At 36.9% G+C, this 16224-nt stretch overlaps 1 protein-coding gene across 2 annotated transcripts; it reads left to right on the forward strand.

Moving 5' to 3' along the window:
• Window positions 1-1338: 1338 nt before the first annotated feature.
• LOC135099129 (peroxisomal multifunctional enzyme type 2-like) lies at window positions 1339-15997 on the forward strand. Of its 2 annotated transcripts, none has more exons than XM_064001561.1 (16): window positions 1339-1553; window positions 5969-6106; window positions 6482-6634; window positions 7185-7329; window positions 7623-7750; window positions 7930-8046; window positions 8432-8586; window positions 8740-8835; window positions 9026-9104; window positions 9460-9620; window positions 10297-10420; window positions 11156-11328; window positions 12563-12739; window positions 12984-13101; window positions 13616-13819; window positions 14716-15997. In XM_064001561.1, exons 1-16 carry the CDS (start codon window positions 1493-1495, stop codon window positions 14937-14939), a joined length of 2253 nt encoding a protein of 750 aa, XP_063857631.1. In that variant the 5' UTR covers window positions 1339-1492; the 3' UTR covers window positions 14940-15997. The 2 variants fall into 2 exon arrangements, with proteins under 2 accessions (XP_063857631.1, XP_063857636.1); XM_064001566.1 differs by lacking the exon at window positions 1339-1553 and adding an exon at window positions 4822-4933.
• The last annotated feature ends 227 nt before the right edge of the window (window positions 15998-16224 follow it).

The following is a 16224-nucleotide window of genomic DNA, read 5'->3' on the forward strand; positions in this document are numbered from 1 at the left end:
GAGCATCACTCCACGTGATGAGCTGGTTTCGAGCTGCATTGCTCAGAAGATGTGCTGGACAGATCTCTGGCTTGGGGCATTTTTTTCGACTCCATGGCCTCGTGGGTAATGAATTCAACAATTACCCACTAGCTGTCATTGATGCTGGTTTGCTGCAGTCTGCCCTTATTGTCACACACATACAAACTTCACACTACGGTTTGTGTTCTCAGTTAAACTTTAGATAATCTCATCTGGGGTCATTTTTAACAAAATGTAAGGGATGTTATATAGGTTTCAAGATTGTTTTCATGATTCTACTGATAGTGTCTGCACCTACAAAGCTAAGAAAAGCATTATCAGAACCCAATTTATAATTTCTGTGGTTTTTAAAGATAGCCCCCATTATTCATTTAAAAAATATATATATATATATATATATATATATATATATATATATATATATATATATATATATATATATATATATATATATATATATATATATATATATATATATATATATATATATATATATATATATATATATATATATATATATATATATATTTATTTATTTATTTATTTATTTATTTATTTATTTATTTATTTATTTATTTATTTATTTATTTATTTATTTATTTATTCATTTATTTATTTATTTATTTATTTATATTTATTTATTTATTTATCTATTTATTTATTTATTCATTTTTTTGTTTTAAGAATGCAAGCCTATGTCTAATGATACTGTTCCGCTCATATCGCACACACACACACACACACACACACACACGTTAATTACGCGAACGGAAGAATATATCAATAAAACAATTGTCATTATTTGCAGTCAGCAATCATGAGCGATCCCCTAATATGCATCTCTCTCTCTCTCTCTCTCTCTCTCTCTCTCTCTCTCTCTCTCTCTCTCTCTCTCTCTCTCATAGGTGTACTGTACAGGTAATTCTGTCAGTGTCCATGCAGGTATGTACTCCTATGCAATAATATATATTGTTAATAGACTCGTGTCTTGTTATCTGCAATTGCAGCAGTCCAAATAGCTATATAGAGATATCTCGCAATCTGAAATTCTGATTACATCATTAATTATTCTACCCATGGCTGGTGTACGTTAAGTCGCAGGAGAGAGATGGTATAATTAATGAGAACACGAAAAGAATTATTATGAAGATAGGTATTATTGACGAGATCGAAGTCTGTCAAATGAAATACCGTAATAAATGAAATGTGTGAAAAAAAGTGGAACGAGAAAAAGAAAATGAACAAGATTATATAAGAGACGATTACGAAGCCGAGGGAGGTGGGGGAGTATGCCATGAAGCGCGAGAGAGAGGACACAAGAAGAGGAAGGGCAAGGGAAAGAGAGAGTGAGAGGAAGACGAAGGGCTGAGTGACGGCAGTACGAGGTGGGAGTGGACGAGGATAGGAGCAGTGCGTGTATTACTTCCCAAATTTGTGTGTGTATGGTACGCCAGAACACACAAAGATCAATATGGTGGCTCAGCTGTTGACATACAATGGGCAAGTGGCAATTGTCACTGGTGCTGGGGGAGGTACGTATTTACTTGGCCGAGCTGAAGCTCTGGGCCACGAAATGAAAGTCATGGAAAGCCGCTTGGGTATCTGTTGTGAGGTGAACCTTGGACCGGTTGCTGAGTGTCAGTGCTTACCATAATGCTTACCATAATGAAGCCAAGGATGCAAGGGAGCTAAAGCCATTAAAGGTAGACTTTTTCCTAAGCTTAGTCATATTCTTCAATACATTTACATTAGGACTCTCTCTCTCTCTCTTGTCAAGAGAGATGATCACGGACCACACATCTTTTTGCTTACATTCAACCTGTTCCTTAAAAGGGTGACCGTTCTAATCCCTCAGACTACCGTCCTATTACTTGAATTTCCTGCCTATCAAAAGTTTTTGAATCTATCCTCAACAGGAAGATCTTAAACATTTATCATTTCACAACCTTCCATCTGATCGCCAGTACGGGTTCCGTCAAGGCCGCTCTACTGGTGATCTGGCTTTCCTTACTGAGTCTTGGTTATGCTCTTTTAGAGATTTTGGTGAAACTTTTGCTGTTGCCTTGGACATATCAAAAGCTTTTGATAGAGTCTGGCACAAAGCCTTGATTTCCAAACTACCCTCCTACGGCTTCTATCCTTCTCTCTGTAACTTCATCTCAAGTTTCCTTTCTGACCGTTCTATTGCTGCTGTGGTAGACGGTCACTGTTCTCCTAAATCTATTAACAGTGGTGTTCCTCAGGGTTCTGTCCTGTCACCAACTCTTTTTATTATTCATTAATGATCTAAACCAAATTTCTTGTCCTATCCACTCCTACGCCGATGATACCACCCTGCACTTTTCCACGTCTTTTCATAGACGTCCAACCCTTCAGGTGGTAAACATTTCATGCAGGAAAGCCACAGAACGCTTGACTTCTGATCTTTCTAAAATTTCTGATTGGGGCAGAGCAAACTGTATTGTTCAATACCTCAAAAACTCAATTCCTCCATCTATCAACTCGACACAACCTTACAGACAACTATCCCCTCTTCTTCAGTGACCCTCAACTGTCCCCCTCTTCTACACTGAACATCCTCGGTCTGACCTTTACTTATAATCTGAACTGGAAACTTCACATCTCATCTCAAGCTAAAACAGCTTCTATGAAGTTAGGTGTTCAGAGACGTCTCCGCCAGTTTTTCTCACCCGCCCCCCCAGCTGCTAACTCTGTACAAGGGCCTTATCCGTCCATGTATGGAGTATGCTTCACATATCTGGGGGGTTCCACTCATTCTGCTCTTCTAGACCGGGTGGAATCAAAAGCTTTTCGTCTCATCAACTCCTCTAACTGACTGTCTTCAGTCTCTCTCTCACCGCCGCAATGTTGCATTTCTAGCTGTCTTCTACCGTTATTTTCATGCTAACTGCTCTTCTGATCTTGCTAACTGCATGCCTTCCCTCCTTCCGCGGCCTCGCTGCACAACTTTCTTCTTTCTCTCACCCCTATTCTGTCCACCTCTCTAACGAGAGAGAGAGAGAGAGAGAGAGAGAGTCTTCACTTGATATGGTAACAATGCAAACCGCAAATGTTTGGGATAATTACCTTATTTAATGACATATAAAACGCACAGGCATATAAGATGTACTCCATTTCAGCAGGGCGTATTCAGGAAAAAAAAGTTTTTTTTTTTTATGTATTTAAGCATTTAATGTTTAAAGCAAGCAAGTGTTACCATTAAACAAAAAACAAGGAATCAAACAGTTAAAAATAGCCTACATAATTGCAGTACTACAACAAAGGCAGTAGCCTAGTTACAGATGAGGCGAAGGACGCAGCTCAGCTGCCAAGATGTCAACAACACACTTGGCACGTTACTGAACAGGACTGTGTTTACATTTTAACGTTTCCTTAAATGATATGGTTGAAAATTATAATATAGCACTCTTGCCAATAATATGGTGGTGTAATTCTTGGAGGAGATTTAAAAAAAAATAATATATGGGAGGCCTCATTCGCATATAAGACGATATTTTTTAAATATTTTTATGAAAAAAAGGCTGTCAAATATGGCATATTATATAATATCAATATTATTGATACATAATATCAATATATGTTTTGCAGTATGAGATATGTGATATGAGCTGATCATAATGAGGGTTGCATTGTGTTGGTCATGGTGACATTATATAACTGTGATTCTAGCTGATAGGAAATGATTTTTGGATAATATTGAAATAACATTAACTTTTTTAATTTTTTTTTTTATTTACTCCATAATCCCCCAATCTTCTTAACCTGCATTCCTCTGCCTCCCCCCCCTGCAACCTCCCATGATTTTATCTAATTATTGACATCTAAATATCTAAAGAACCCTTAAAATGTTAGACAAGACAAAGGCACTTGAATTTTATGAAGAAATGGCTTTTTATGTGAAGGTGTTACACCATGTCTTGCTGTGCTGAAGAAATTAAGGAAGCTCAAAGAAAGGAGAGAAGAGGCTGCCAAATATTTTGTTTGATCTGCAACAGAAATGTTTTTTTTTTTTCCATTTTACTGATTTGAATAACAGAATAGTTTGCAAGCTTTCTCTATGGCATATTTTAGAATTATTTTTTTATTTTATTCAAGATCTCTCATATGATTCAGTGCACGAACTGACAGAAGTACCAAAGCAATTTCTAATTGGTTTGTGTTGTGAGGTTTGCTCACAAATTATTTTTGTTAACAGTCCTGGAAAAATGGTAGGAATTAAAGAGGAGCAAGTGTAAATTGATGAAGCACAGTTTGCAGGACACCAAAAACAACAGAGATAGAATGCTGCTAGATCATGTCCAGAATCAAACAACAACAAGGCTGAAATAGAAAATATCCAAATCCTTAGAAGATGAATTGACGGTTCCTGGGCCTTCGGATTGAAGAAAGGAGGAAATTGCTGCTATTTTTACATACAAAGAAGAAATCAGGAAATACTAAAACCCATAATTCAAAGAGAAGTTGTGGAAAATTTGGTCATTCATTCTGATAAATGGCCAGCATATTCTAATTTATGAGTATGATGTAAATTTAATATAATACCACTGTTTCATTTGAAGGACATTAATTTCACTAATCCCTCCATTGCGTAGATCATAATTTGAAAAAGGCATCACATTATGCTGGCTTACCCAGTCACGTATTAGGAATTGCCAAATGATAGATAATGAGTAGTGACTAAGAAAAAATAACAGGGCAACCATGCCAGGAGTTTCACTGCCCACCATAGATATACAAAAATTACAAAAATGAATCAATAATTGTTGTTTGTCAGGAAGCCCTAAAACCCCAGGCCAAGGAGAAGGGAGGTGACCCTATCTAGCTTTCCCCCATTCTGGGTGGTGACCAGGAGAGAGGGTATCCAGCGTACTCTAATCTAACAGGAGACAAGGTAAAACCCGGGAGTGCTTAACTGTGGGTTGGTGAATGGTGGTGGGTGGAGAAAGGAGCTTGAGTGAGTGCCATAGCATGTGCTCTGGTGTCCCCCAGGGAGGAGACAGCAAGCATCACCCCAGCAGATAGGAGTCAAGTGGGTTTACTTCCCCCTGGAACTGTTTCATTCCTATATCTCATCTACACTTCTTTTCAATACTATACTTATTCTGAACACTCCTCAACCTGCTTTTGTCAAGATTATCATGGATAATCCCATCGTGGGTTAACTCCATTTGGAAACAAACCAAAGATGTTATATATGTTTGACTTAAAAGGAGGAAGAATGCACAAACTGCCATGTGTCAGTCTCTTAGCATTGTGAGTGAAATTTACTGCTTTGCTTCAGTATTTGCCACATAACACTAAAGTGAATGACAGTGTATGCTATCTCTAAATTTATGAATGTAAAAGACATCTTATACTGCTGCACTAATCAACATATCTTCAGTTATCATTTCCATTTTCTAAGATAAACATCCTCTTACTATCTTTGTCCATTGTAATTTCCTCCAGCTATTTTTTTTTTATTTAGGCTTCACTGTACACTTTGCATGGCACACTTAGCAAATTATTCAACTACCAAATTTACTTTACTGTTATGTACCTTTATTCATATAAGGTGACTTTTAACCTGTGACAAATTCCATGTAGTTTTTCCTTCCAAACTAAGGTACATTATGACAGCATCTGAACTATCTTTATATTTCAGCTGTTATGTTATATACTTTTTATGATATTTTTCAGAATTTAGTTTCCAGTTGGTATTCCTTTTTGTACATGAGTTACACCTACTCTACCCCTACTCCTTTTCATTGTATCCATGCTATTGTCTTTCTTTAATTGATCACAATAATAAATTTCCAAAGATATTCATTCCATTTCCTTTGACATCTTCATTCTTGCTCCTAACCTTCTTTCATATTATGTTTCACATATGTAGAAAGAGATGTGTAGAGATAGAATGATTAATATATCATGTCAATGATTGCAGGCCTTGGGAGAGCCTATGCATTGATGTTTGGGTCTCGTGGGGCCAAAGTGGTTGTCAATGACCTTGGAGGAGATACCAAGGGTCAAGGCCAGAGCTCTCGTGCTGCAGACAAAGTGGTGGAGGAAATCCGTCAGGCTGGTGAGTCTCCCATCCAGCTTCAGTCTTCTTCAGAGGTTTCTTGTTATAAAATGTGTCAGTTAGAAAATGAGTTATCAAAAGTTGAGTAACCTTTAGTGTTCTGCATTTTTCCTTGATTTTAAGTCCTTTGATCTGCTGACAAATCTTACAAAATGTGACATTTGATATAGTCTCAGCAGATCAGAGAACTTAAGATTGATAGAGAAAAAAATCTAAGCACAGATTCAGGATGTGCCGTATGTTACTTAACTTTAGACCAACAATATACAAAACTCAAAAGCACCTACTTCTTTCTCTCAACCTTTTTTTTGGAACTCTGATGAACAATATTTTAAAGTAGTGTGGTACGCTATGTTTAACTAAGTTCTTTTGCAGGAGGGATTGCTGTGGCCAACTATGATTCTGTTGAGGATGGAGATAAAATTGTGCAGACAGCCCTGGACAACTTTGGCCGAGTTGACATTCTCGTGAACAATGCTGGCATCCTCCGAGACAAATCCTTTCCTCGTACCTCTGACACTGACTGGGGTGAGCAGGGCATTTTGAAAACAGTGATGAACAAACATTGATTGTAGTGTATAATTTCATATGCTCAATTTTGAAATGATGTTGAGGACCACTCAGAGATCATTGAGAGAAGGAAGGTTACATAGATAAGATAAGATCATAGAATAAGATAAAGAAACAAGTAATGCTCAGGAGATAAGATACCTTGTGGAGTTTAGCCTCAAGCAAATGTAGAAATACCAATGTGAATAACCAGCAAGTCTGTTTTATTTCTATTTATATTAACAAAACCCCATATGTATTATTATTTATAGCTGTTAGGTTCAGATAGCAGCATAATCTTGCAATTATTGAAAAGTCATGTGCATTGTTATTTAAAGGTGTCAGATTTCAAGTTGTGCTTTCATCTTGCTATTTAGCACTGTTCTACTTTGTGATAATTTAGGATGATAATTATCACAAATTTGGGTAATGCGCGCTCTCTCTCTCTCTCTCTCTCTCTCTCTCTCTCCCTCCCAATGTTCTTTGAATGGTGGACTGGGATATTTCAACCACAATTTGCCCCACACAGACCTGGTACAGCGGGTCCACCTCCGAGGCTCCTTCATGGTGACCCGGGCAGCCTTTCCTGTTATGAAGAAGCAGAAGTTTGGCCGGATTATCATGACAGCGTCCACGTCAGGCATATTTGGTAACTTTGGACAGGCCAATTACAGGTCAGCTTTGCATATACCTTTCTTAAAAATATCAAAGAGATGATTATAAAAAAAGAGGAGTGCTTTGTGAGTTCATTCTGTGTATTTTTTGTCAGTAATTGGATAGATAGCATAGATAGATGTAATGTCACTATATGTATCCTTAGATATGTTTCAGATCAATATTAGCCTTTTTTTTTTCTGTGCAAGTTATAGACTCTGCAGAAATTTGATCTTTAAAGAGGTAAAAGAACATCATGGAAATATGGATGAGTTAGGTAATAGCTGTGGTAAGCTTAAGGTGTCATCCTCAGTGCTGCCAAGCTGGGATTGCTGGGCTTGAGCAACACAGTGTCCATTGAAGGTCAGAAGTACAACATCCACTGTAACACCATTGCTCCTGTCAGTGGCACACGCATGACAGAGGGCATCCTTCCCCCTGGTGAGTGGTATTCCTCTTCCCAGAGTTTCACAAAGTTTTCTGCACCTTTAATGTAATGTAACTATGATAGCTGATTTAAAGTAACTAGTTTTTTTATTTGAAATCACTTTTTTTTTTACCTTTGAACATTGAAATCTTACTTTTGGCATATGTTTCGCTTACATATTTTCTGCTGCCAGACTTGTTTGATGAGTTCAAACCAGAATTTGTGGCACCTCTAGTCCTGTGGTTGTGTCATGAGGACTGTGAGGACACTGGTGGACTCTTCCTGACTGCTGGTGGCTGGTATGGCAAATGTGAGTCCCTTACTTCGTGTTAAGCTGAAATTTCTGATTTCTTAGTTTAACTTCTAAGTGAAATATTTAGAAAAATTATTTTATCATACTGCTTCTGCAAAGAAGAAGGTCCTAAAGTTAAAGCCAAAATTAACTTCCAAACCTCATTCCTCCATAGGAAAACAAAGAATTTCCATATAAATGATACACTTCTCTAAGCTAAGATTCTCACTCTCCTTGCTTTTCTTTTCACCTTCTCTCCACCTCGTGCAGAGGCTTTCCCTCTACACTTGCAGCATCTTATTATACAGTTACTTATATGCTTCCTTCACATCTATTTTTACTTGGAGTTATACTTTTGCCAGTACTGATAACAGTTCTGTATTCTTGCTGACACCCATAACAGTCCGGTGGGAGTGTACCAATGGTGTAATGTGTCGCAAGTCTCGGGAGGAGATGGTGACACCAGAGGTAGTGAGAGATCACTGGGACATGATTACAGACTTCTCTCATAGTTACAACCCAGAGTCAGGCCAGGAGGCAACAGCTCACCTGGTTGGGGTGAGCAGTAAATGAACCAGACATTGTTTGACTCAGAATTAAAGTGCTTTTTGAGTGTCATTTAATGTATAAGAAATATCTAACTTGTTTAAATGCTATCAAGCTGATGCATTACACTTCAGTGCATAGCTGTAGATTTTCTTTTGTTCTTAGGCTCTGCAAGAAATGGACAGTGCAGGAGACACAAGCTCTGAGAACACTTCAGCTTCTGTCCCACCATCTGCCTCTCCCTCAGCCACCACTGGCCCTGTAAGTTTAGTAATGTCCCTTTAGATTGTTTGACATCTGAAACTTTGCTATTTATATCTAAATCATGTTTTTTGTATCTGAAATGTGTAGGTCATCAGAGGTGGCTTGTTATATTCCAGCGGTATGACAGGATCTATAGAATATATAAAACAAAACTCAGGAAATGTGAAGAGCAGTGACTGTGTTGCAGATGTCTGCTGTGGGAGTAAAGGTGCAACCCAAGACATTTACTTATACCTTCAAAGATGTCATCCTGTATGCCCTTGGAGGTAGGGAACTTGAGCATGTGTGTGAGTGAGTGCATGCTGGTATCACTTATTTATTAGTGGTATACAATCCATGCATTGTAGGAAAGCAGAGATTGTTAGACAGTTTCAGACTTCGTCATGAGGATTGTATGTAGTCTTGAATAACTGATGTCCAAAAAGGTGCCATATCCTGCCATATGTTATACTTATTTGTCCAGAATTTTCTAGGACTGGAAATTAAGGTAATGCTCACTATTGTTATTGTTATAAGAGTAAGGACTAAAGAATCAGCTGGCAGGGTGTGTGCAAACAGACTCACTCTCCACCACATTGATCTATGAAAATGATCATAACAAAATGCACTGATGTCTTTCAGTTGGTGTGTCAACCAAGGATGAAAATGGCCTACAATTTTTGTATGAGAACAGTGAAGGCTTCAGTCCTCTGCCCACTTTTTGTGTTGTGCCTGCCCAGGCGGTCATGATGGATGGTGCTTTGTGGTCCAGTATTCCTGGCTGGTCTGTGGACCTCAGTAAGGTATTGATTTACACGTGTTACTTTGTATTTGACTGCACAACTGAGATATATACTATACTATATACTATACTATTCTATAGTGATTGTACAATAGTTTGACCATTTCCATTTTCATAAGTGATTTTGAAAACTTAAATATCTTGTTTACCAAAATGTTGTGTTAGAAGAACATTCTTTTCTAAAAGGGAAAAATTCTGTTGAAAGTTGTTTACATTATATTTAATTTTCAAATTCATTAATAAATTTTTGTTGACACAAATTCATTCATAGAGTTTTGTTGACAAGTTTCAAAGCTCTGCCATTGCCTGATGGTGTACCATCAGTGGAGACTCGGTCACCAGTTTCATCAGATCTGGTGCCTTTGGGCTTAAAATTGATGCCTTGTTTTGTAATGGTAACTTGGCTAGCTCACTAGACTTCTCAGCTTTGTGTCAATAAAATACTCCACTTTCTGAAATCTGAAATAGGAATTATGACTATTCTTATGTACAGAAAACCTTAGATAACAGTGAAGCTGGTATTCATATTCATTCAATACCATGTGTTGGCTTCCAGTTTCATAATTTTAGTGCTACTTTATTTTAGTGCTATTTGTACATGCATTACAACATTTGATGATATAAAATAAAACCTGATTATAACACCTGCCTAATTTACTATTGGTCTTCATGTACAGTTGCTGCATGGAGAGATGTACATAGAGTTGATGAAGCCACTCCCTTCCTCAGCAACCCTCTCCACTGACATGGAGGTGGTGGAGGTGCTGGATAAGGGGTCTGGTGCTGTCCTCACAGCTGACAGTAAGTTGTAAATGATTGGTCATAGTGTTGTGTCACAAATGGCTCAGTGTCAAGATCTCAGAATACTATGTGGATCACTAATGAGACAGATGAGATGAAAAATTGATTACTTGAGCACAGATTTTCTAGTCTCGGGTTCAAAATCTTGCCTGAAATCCTTTAGACCACACTTTTTTTTTAGCTTCCAGATTTTAGAATTTTCTGGTTTCAGAATGATACTTTTTAAAAAGATATATTTTGAGTCTGTTGAGAAAAGTTTTATGGTAAAAATAACCACTTTTCTTTTATAGTGTATTTTTTTTTATTATTATTATAAAGTAAGATTAATGGTAAAATATTTATGCATGCAATCACTAACTTACCATAAAGCTCAGCTGATGAAGTACAAAAAAAGACAAATAAAATAAATTATGTTACTCAGCAAATCAGAAAAATGCCTTATCGAAAAAATACTATTACAGCGTTCCTTGCATGTCATGAAAGGTGATTTAAGTGATGAAGCAAGTAGACTGAGATCCCTTCTTCCAGTGTAGTGTCAAGAAATTATGTGTGTCTTGTCTTAGCTGTCTTCTTGTGCAGTAGGTGTCAGCTAAGTGTGTATATATATATATATATATATATATATATATATATATATATATATATATATATATATATATATATATATATATATATATATATATATATATATATATAAAGGAAAATTATCAGTGGTACCTCCTTCCACCTTACCAGCCATCAGTCGGAATGAGAGTGGGGAGCCATTATTCCGCACCCAGTGGTCGCTGTTTGTGGTGGGTGAAGGCAACTTTGGGGGTCCAAGGAAGAGTACCAAGGCTGTGCCCCTCATGGACCACCCAAGCCGTGCCCCAGATGCTTCTGAGGAGGTTGTCACTGGAGTAGATCAGGTGAGGTGCAATAGAAATAAGGCAAACTTGTATTTATCAGTTTGTATTTTTATAGGATTGAGTCCACCCCCATTGTGCTCTAGCTTTTATTAAACCCAAATGGTCATGTTTTGTTTGAATTTACTTATACTTTTTTTACACATTATTTTCTTAGTAATGCTATCCACAGATTTATTGTTGTATTTGCAAAATTGTATTTCTGCTCATCTTTACCTCCATTTGTTTTGTTAAGTGTCCTCTTGCTGTTGGGTTTCTTGATTAACACAAGTCTTCTACATCTACCTTTGTATTCTTTTGTCTTTACATATTTTTTTACAATTTTGTCTCTTACTGGACATGGATATATGTGTAATATGTATTTTTCTTTTGTGAACATCAACTAAAATTCTCTCTTTCCTTATGAATGCTGAAAAATAATTCAGGTAATATTATTTGTATTAGGATTCAAGATGACTAGTTGACAACAAGGTGAGCAACTGATATCAAGTGGTAACAAGTTAAACTTCAAATTTTAGTTACTATGAGGTCTAGTATGTATTCAATGTGTAAAGGCAGGGATGTTGTTATTTGTTTGATGCACTAGTTAAGTTTACACAGGAATGGAATGGTAGAAAGAAATGACGGCATGAGTGACAAAATAAAGTACAAAATCTGGAGTTAAGATCAGAACTTGATAGGTACCATTTCATTTAATGGAGAACAAGAAAACCGAGTGTTGTTCCAGTTCCATATAAGTTGTAAGCATTGGAAATTTAAAGTAATCATGCATACACGACCATACAAAATTTGAAAGTTTTATAAAATGTAAATTTGGTAAAACAAGAGTGTATATTTAAGATACAACTCGGTTATAAACATTGTTCAGTTATTCATTACTGTACTAGCTACAATGTTCAGTATTGTACCCTTGGAGGGATTCCACTCTGCCTTACTCTGCCTCACTAATTTTAGCATATTGTTGATATTTTTTTTTAATAGAATCATAATGTTTGAACTGAAAATAATCATAGCCTTTGATACTTTATCTCCAAATGTAACTTCTGTCTAGATTTGTGTGCTTGATGGATATATAGTGATATTTCAAATTGTGTTATTTGTACATGTGCTACATATTTTACAGAAATCTCTTTAATGATTATTAACTTTTCCTTTTGGACTGGATTCTTGTACTTTTTTCTTTTCTATCATATTAGACATAGTTAAATGTACATAACAAGAGAATCTTTAATTACAGGCTGCCTTGTACCGCCTTAGTGGGGATTTGAATCCTCTGCACATAGATCCTTCCTTTGCTGCGATGGGAGGCTTTGCTCAGCCTATCCTTCACGGCCTCTGTTTCTACGGCATTATAGGACGGGCCATTCTCAAGCATTACTGTGGCAGTGACCCAACCAGGTTCAAGGCCATGAAGGTTCATATTCATTTAGCTCTCTTTTGAAGAATATATTCTTAATCCAGCTGATTTTGTCCAAGCACACATTTCCAGTTCATTTGCTAATTAATCTTCATTCCATTGAATTTTTATATATATTAAAGTTTTTCTTTTTATTCTGGTTGTCATATCCTGCTCACAGCAAGAAACAAGGAGATGGTGGTGTCACATGTTATGGTGATAGATGATATGATTAAGCTCATTTCCTGCTGTTCTTTTCCAGACACGCTTTGCCAGACCTGTGATCCCAGGCCAGAGGCTGGTGGTAGACATGTGGAAGGAAGGGAGTCGTGTTTACTTTACTTGCACTGTGAAAGACACCGGGAAAGTTTGTCTAACAGGTACATGGGGTTATTTTTATATTCTTACATGTATCTCATCTTGGTTGTCTTTCTGCTCCTGGCCCCTTGTGGATAGGAATATTATAGAATTAGGGCTTTCATTCCTGCTGGAAAATAAACTCACAACTTCTCAGTTTATGCCTCATACATGTTCACTGATAGGTGCACATTGGCTACAGTGTGAGAGAAGGCAAACCCAATAGTTTATCTCCATCTGATAAAGTATTACATCATTACACTTGGTGTTCCATTCTGTTCATACACTCTCTAGAAAAGGAAAAAAAGTATGAAGTGATAAATATAAGCACTGTTTGTAAGAGGATACCTAGTAGGTGAGTTAAGATGGTGGTGCCATCAGGTATAAGTTATCCATTGATAGGATCTCCTTTGAACATGTAGGTATGTCATGGTCATACTGGGTGGAAAAGACTGATAAGCAAAGAATTCAACATGATGACTTGATGGTAGATGAATCTATTAAAATCATATGAAGTGGAATATTCTTGTGTTGCAGGAGGCTATGTAGATATTATCAACCAGGAACTGTCCACCGCTGCTGCTGATGATGTTTCAAGTACAGCAGAGAGGACTGTGGCATGTGCAGGACTGTTTGAGGAGATGACCAAGAAGGTAGCTGACAACTCTGACCTTGCTGACAAAGTGAAGGCAGTATTCTTGTGGAACATCAACAAAAACAAGTCTCTTGCAGCTCAGTGGAGTAAGTTTCAAGTTTCTTCCCCTGTTTTGTATTTTAACTCTCTGATGCACCAGTAAGTTTCATAAGTTTTCTTTCCAGTACCTCTTCCATTGGCCTCTTCATGTACCTTACAAAGTTTTGAAACAATTTTCTTTTCTTTGAGACTCATAAGTAGACACATGTTATATATCTCTAGATTCACAAGGAAAGTATCCTTATGATGATCACATAAAAAAATGACTATAAAGTAATTGCATTCTTTTTCCCTCAAAAATAAATACAAAATAAGAAAAAAATGTCCTGAACTTTGTAGCTCAGAACTTTTCCTGTGTGAGCATTCTGAGTGCTATCATCACCTAAACTGTCTTTTCATGAGCTTTACAATGGTACTATTGGTATTGTGATATGTCAATTAGATATTAAGAAAATAAAGGAAAATAGAAATCAGCATTCATCTTGGATTACAAGCAAGCAGCCTGAGTCACAGGTTGAAACTGACAAATTATGTAACAGTTGGCCCAGTTGTGAGAACCATCAGCATTGCCAATTCATTTCTTTTGTGAAACTTACGCTCATGTTTGACTCACCAAAAACTGACACACTTTCATCAAAGACTTTTTATCTTTAAATAAGTTTTTTGACACACTTGTGCATCTGGTGTGTGGGAGGGTTAACTGTTCTGCATCAGTTAAAGTTGTAATACAGATACATACTCATATTGCACAGTCTTTCAACCATATGCTCACAAACAAACTCACATTAATTTTATTCAGAGAAGTGTTTTGTACAACATTCATTAATAAGAAGGATGATTTGATAATGATAATTTCAACAAGTAATACTAACTAAGATGCTGCATTTTTTAAGTGAATAGGTACACAGTCCTTTCATAAACTATATGATAAATTTCTTAACAGCTGTAGACCTGAGAAAGGGCCCTGGGAAGGTGTATACAGGGCTTCCCAATGATGGTGTCAAGCCCAGTGTGACCTTAACCCTGGAAGATGAAGACATGGTGGCCTTGGGAACAGGCAAGCTCAATCCCCAGAAGGCTTTCATGTCTGGCAAGCTTAAGGTTTCAGGCAATGTGATGCTTACTCAGAAACTGCAGCATCTTTTGAAACCCCAGGCCAAGATATGAATCTTTTAAGCTCCCTGGACCCTTCTCTCTTAGAGCATGTGTTGAAAAGCAATGTTATTCCTCAGGGTGTAACATTGGTTTCTTGTGGGGATACTGTCTCTAATCACTGTTATTGTTGTTGTTTTTGTACATAGTTTTTATATTTAGTTAAGTATATGGAGATGTGACTGGAGCATGAATAAGGAACACAAAACAATTGGAAGGAATGCATATCTTAATGTTGAGATGAATACTTGAGATATCATACAGAGAAAGAACCACTAAAGACATCAGATGAATGTGTGTCATTTTGGAAAAGGTAAGATAAGCAAGGCTGAGGTGGATTAAGAAAGTGGTGAGAAAGGAGGACAGCTTGTTGAAGAGGAAAATGAGGCAGACTGCAGAGGGTGAAAAAATACAAAGGCAGGGAGCATCTTGGATGAAGAGATATGTGTACTGTGGTGTTGGTAGAGTAGGATAGAAAGGACAGGAATTGCTGGTGACAGAATATTCAAAGGGCCAACCGACTATAAGAAAAAGGAGCTTAGAAGAAGTATATATATTTTTTATGTGGTTGTGAGGTAGGCTTTGCTGCAATAGTGTGTACATTGTTGTTGTCAGATGCAGGGTAGAGTTTGCATTTAATTAATAGGTGTAATAATGTACTGTTCTCATGAAATGTCTGATGCATGATCCTTCCTGTGCATCTTAAGCTTTGTATGGAAAGACATATATTTATTCACTTTACTTTACTGGATGAACAGGTTTTCTCTTTCAGTGAATGAGGTCATGCAATATTTGGCTTCAAAAGGGCCAGCAGAGATTAGATAACTGTTGCAGGACCTGGATTTAATTTTCAATACTAAAAGGCACAAAAGTGGTGTTCTTTAAAAGTAATATTTCAATAGGAAATTCCTTAGTTCCTTTTATAATGTAGTCATGGTCCATTTAGGATGTGAACTGTTAGTTGGAGAGTATATTCATATATATTAAATTGTATATATATTTTTATTTTTTATTTATTTATTTATTTTTTATTTATATATTTTTTCTCCAAATAAACCTTATGATGAAATGCAGATGACTATCTCACACCAGAATTATCCTGACAGACTTGATTTACTGGTGGTCTAATTAGCAAATTTTACATTAATTTCCTCATGTCTTCGTTCGATGTATTCCTAGACCTCTGTGGTCTTTCTCAGGCACCTGTTGGGAAGGTCCATATCCAACATCCTTCTCCCCACTCATTTCCTGTCTCGTAGTGGATATCGCCTCTCGCCCTCACCTACACTCGGAGTAGAAT

Source organism: Scylla paramamosain, chromosome 4 (assembly GCF_035594125.1).
Source record: "Scylla paramamosain isolate STU-SP2022 chromosome 4, ASM3559412v1, whole genome shotgun sequence".
NCBI classification, from domain to species: domain Eukaryota; kingdom Metazoa; phylum Arthropoda; class Malacostraca; order Decapoda; family Portunidae; genus Scylla; species Scylla paramamosain.

What these genes read in the sequence shown, in the direction of transcription:
- LOC135099129 (XM_064001561.1), top strand. Translation starts at nt 1,493, where the DNA reads ATGGTGGCTCAGCTGTTGACATACAATGGGCAAGTGGCAATTGTCACT. An exon ending in TGGTGGCTGGTATGGCAAAT is followed by an intron (nt 8,047 to 8,431) that starts GTGAGTCCCTTA and finishes CACCCATAACAG; the next exon opens with TCCGGTGGGAGTGTACCAAT. An exon ending in CGGGAAAGTTTGTCTAACAG is followed by an intron (nt 13,102 to 13,615) that starts GTACATGGGGTT and finishes CTTGTGTTGCAG; the next exon opens with GAGGCTATGTAGATATTATC.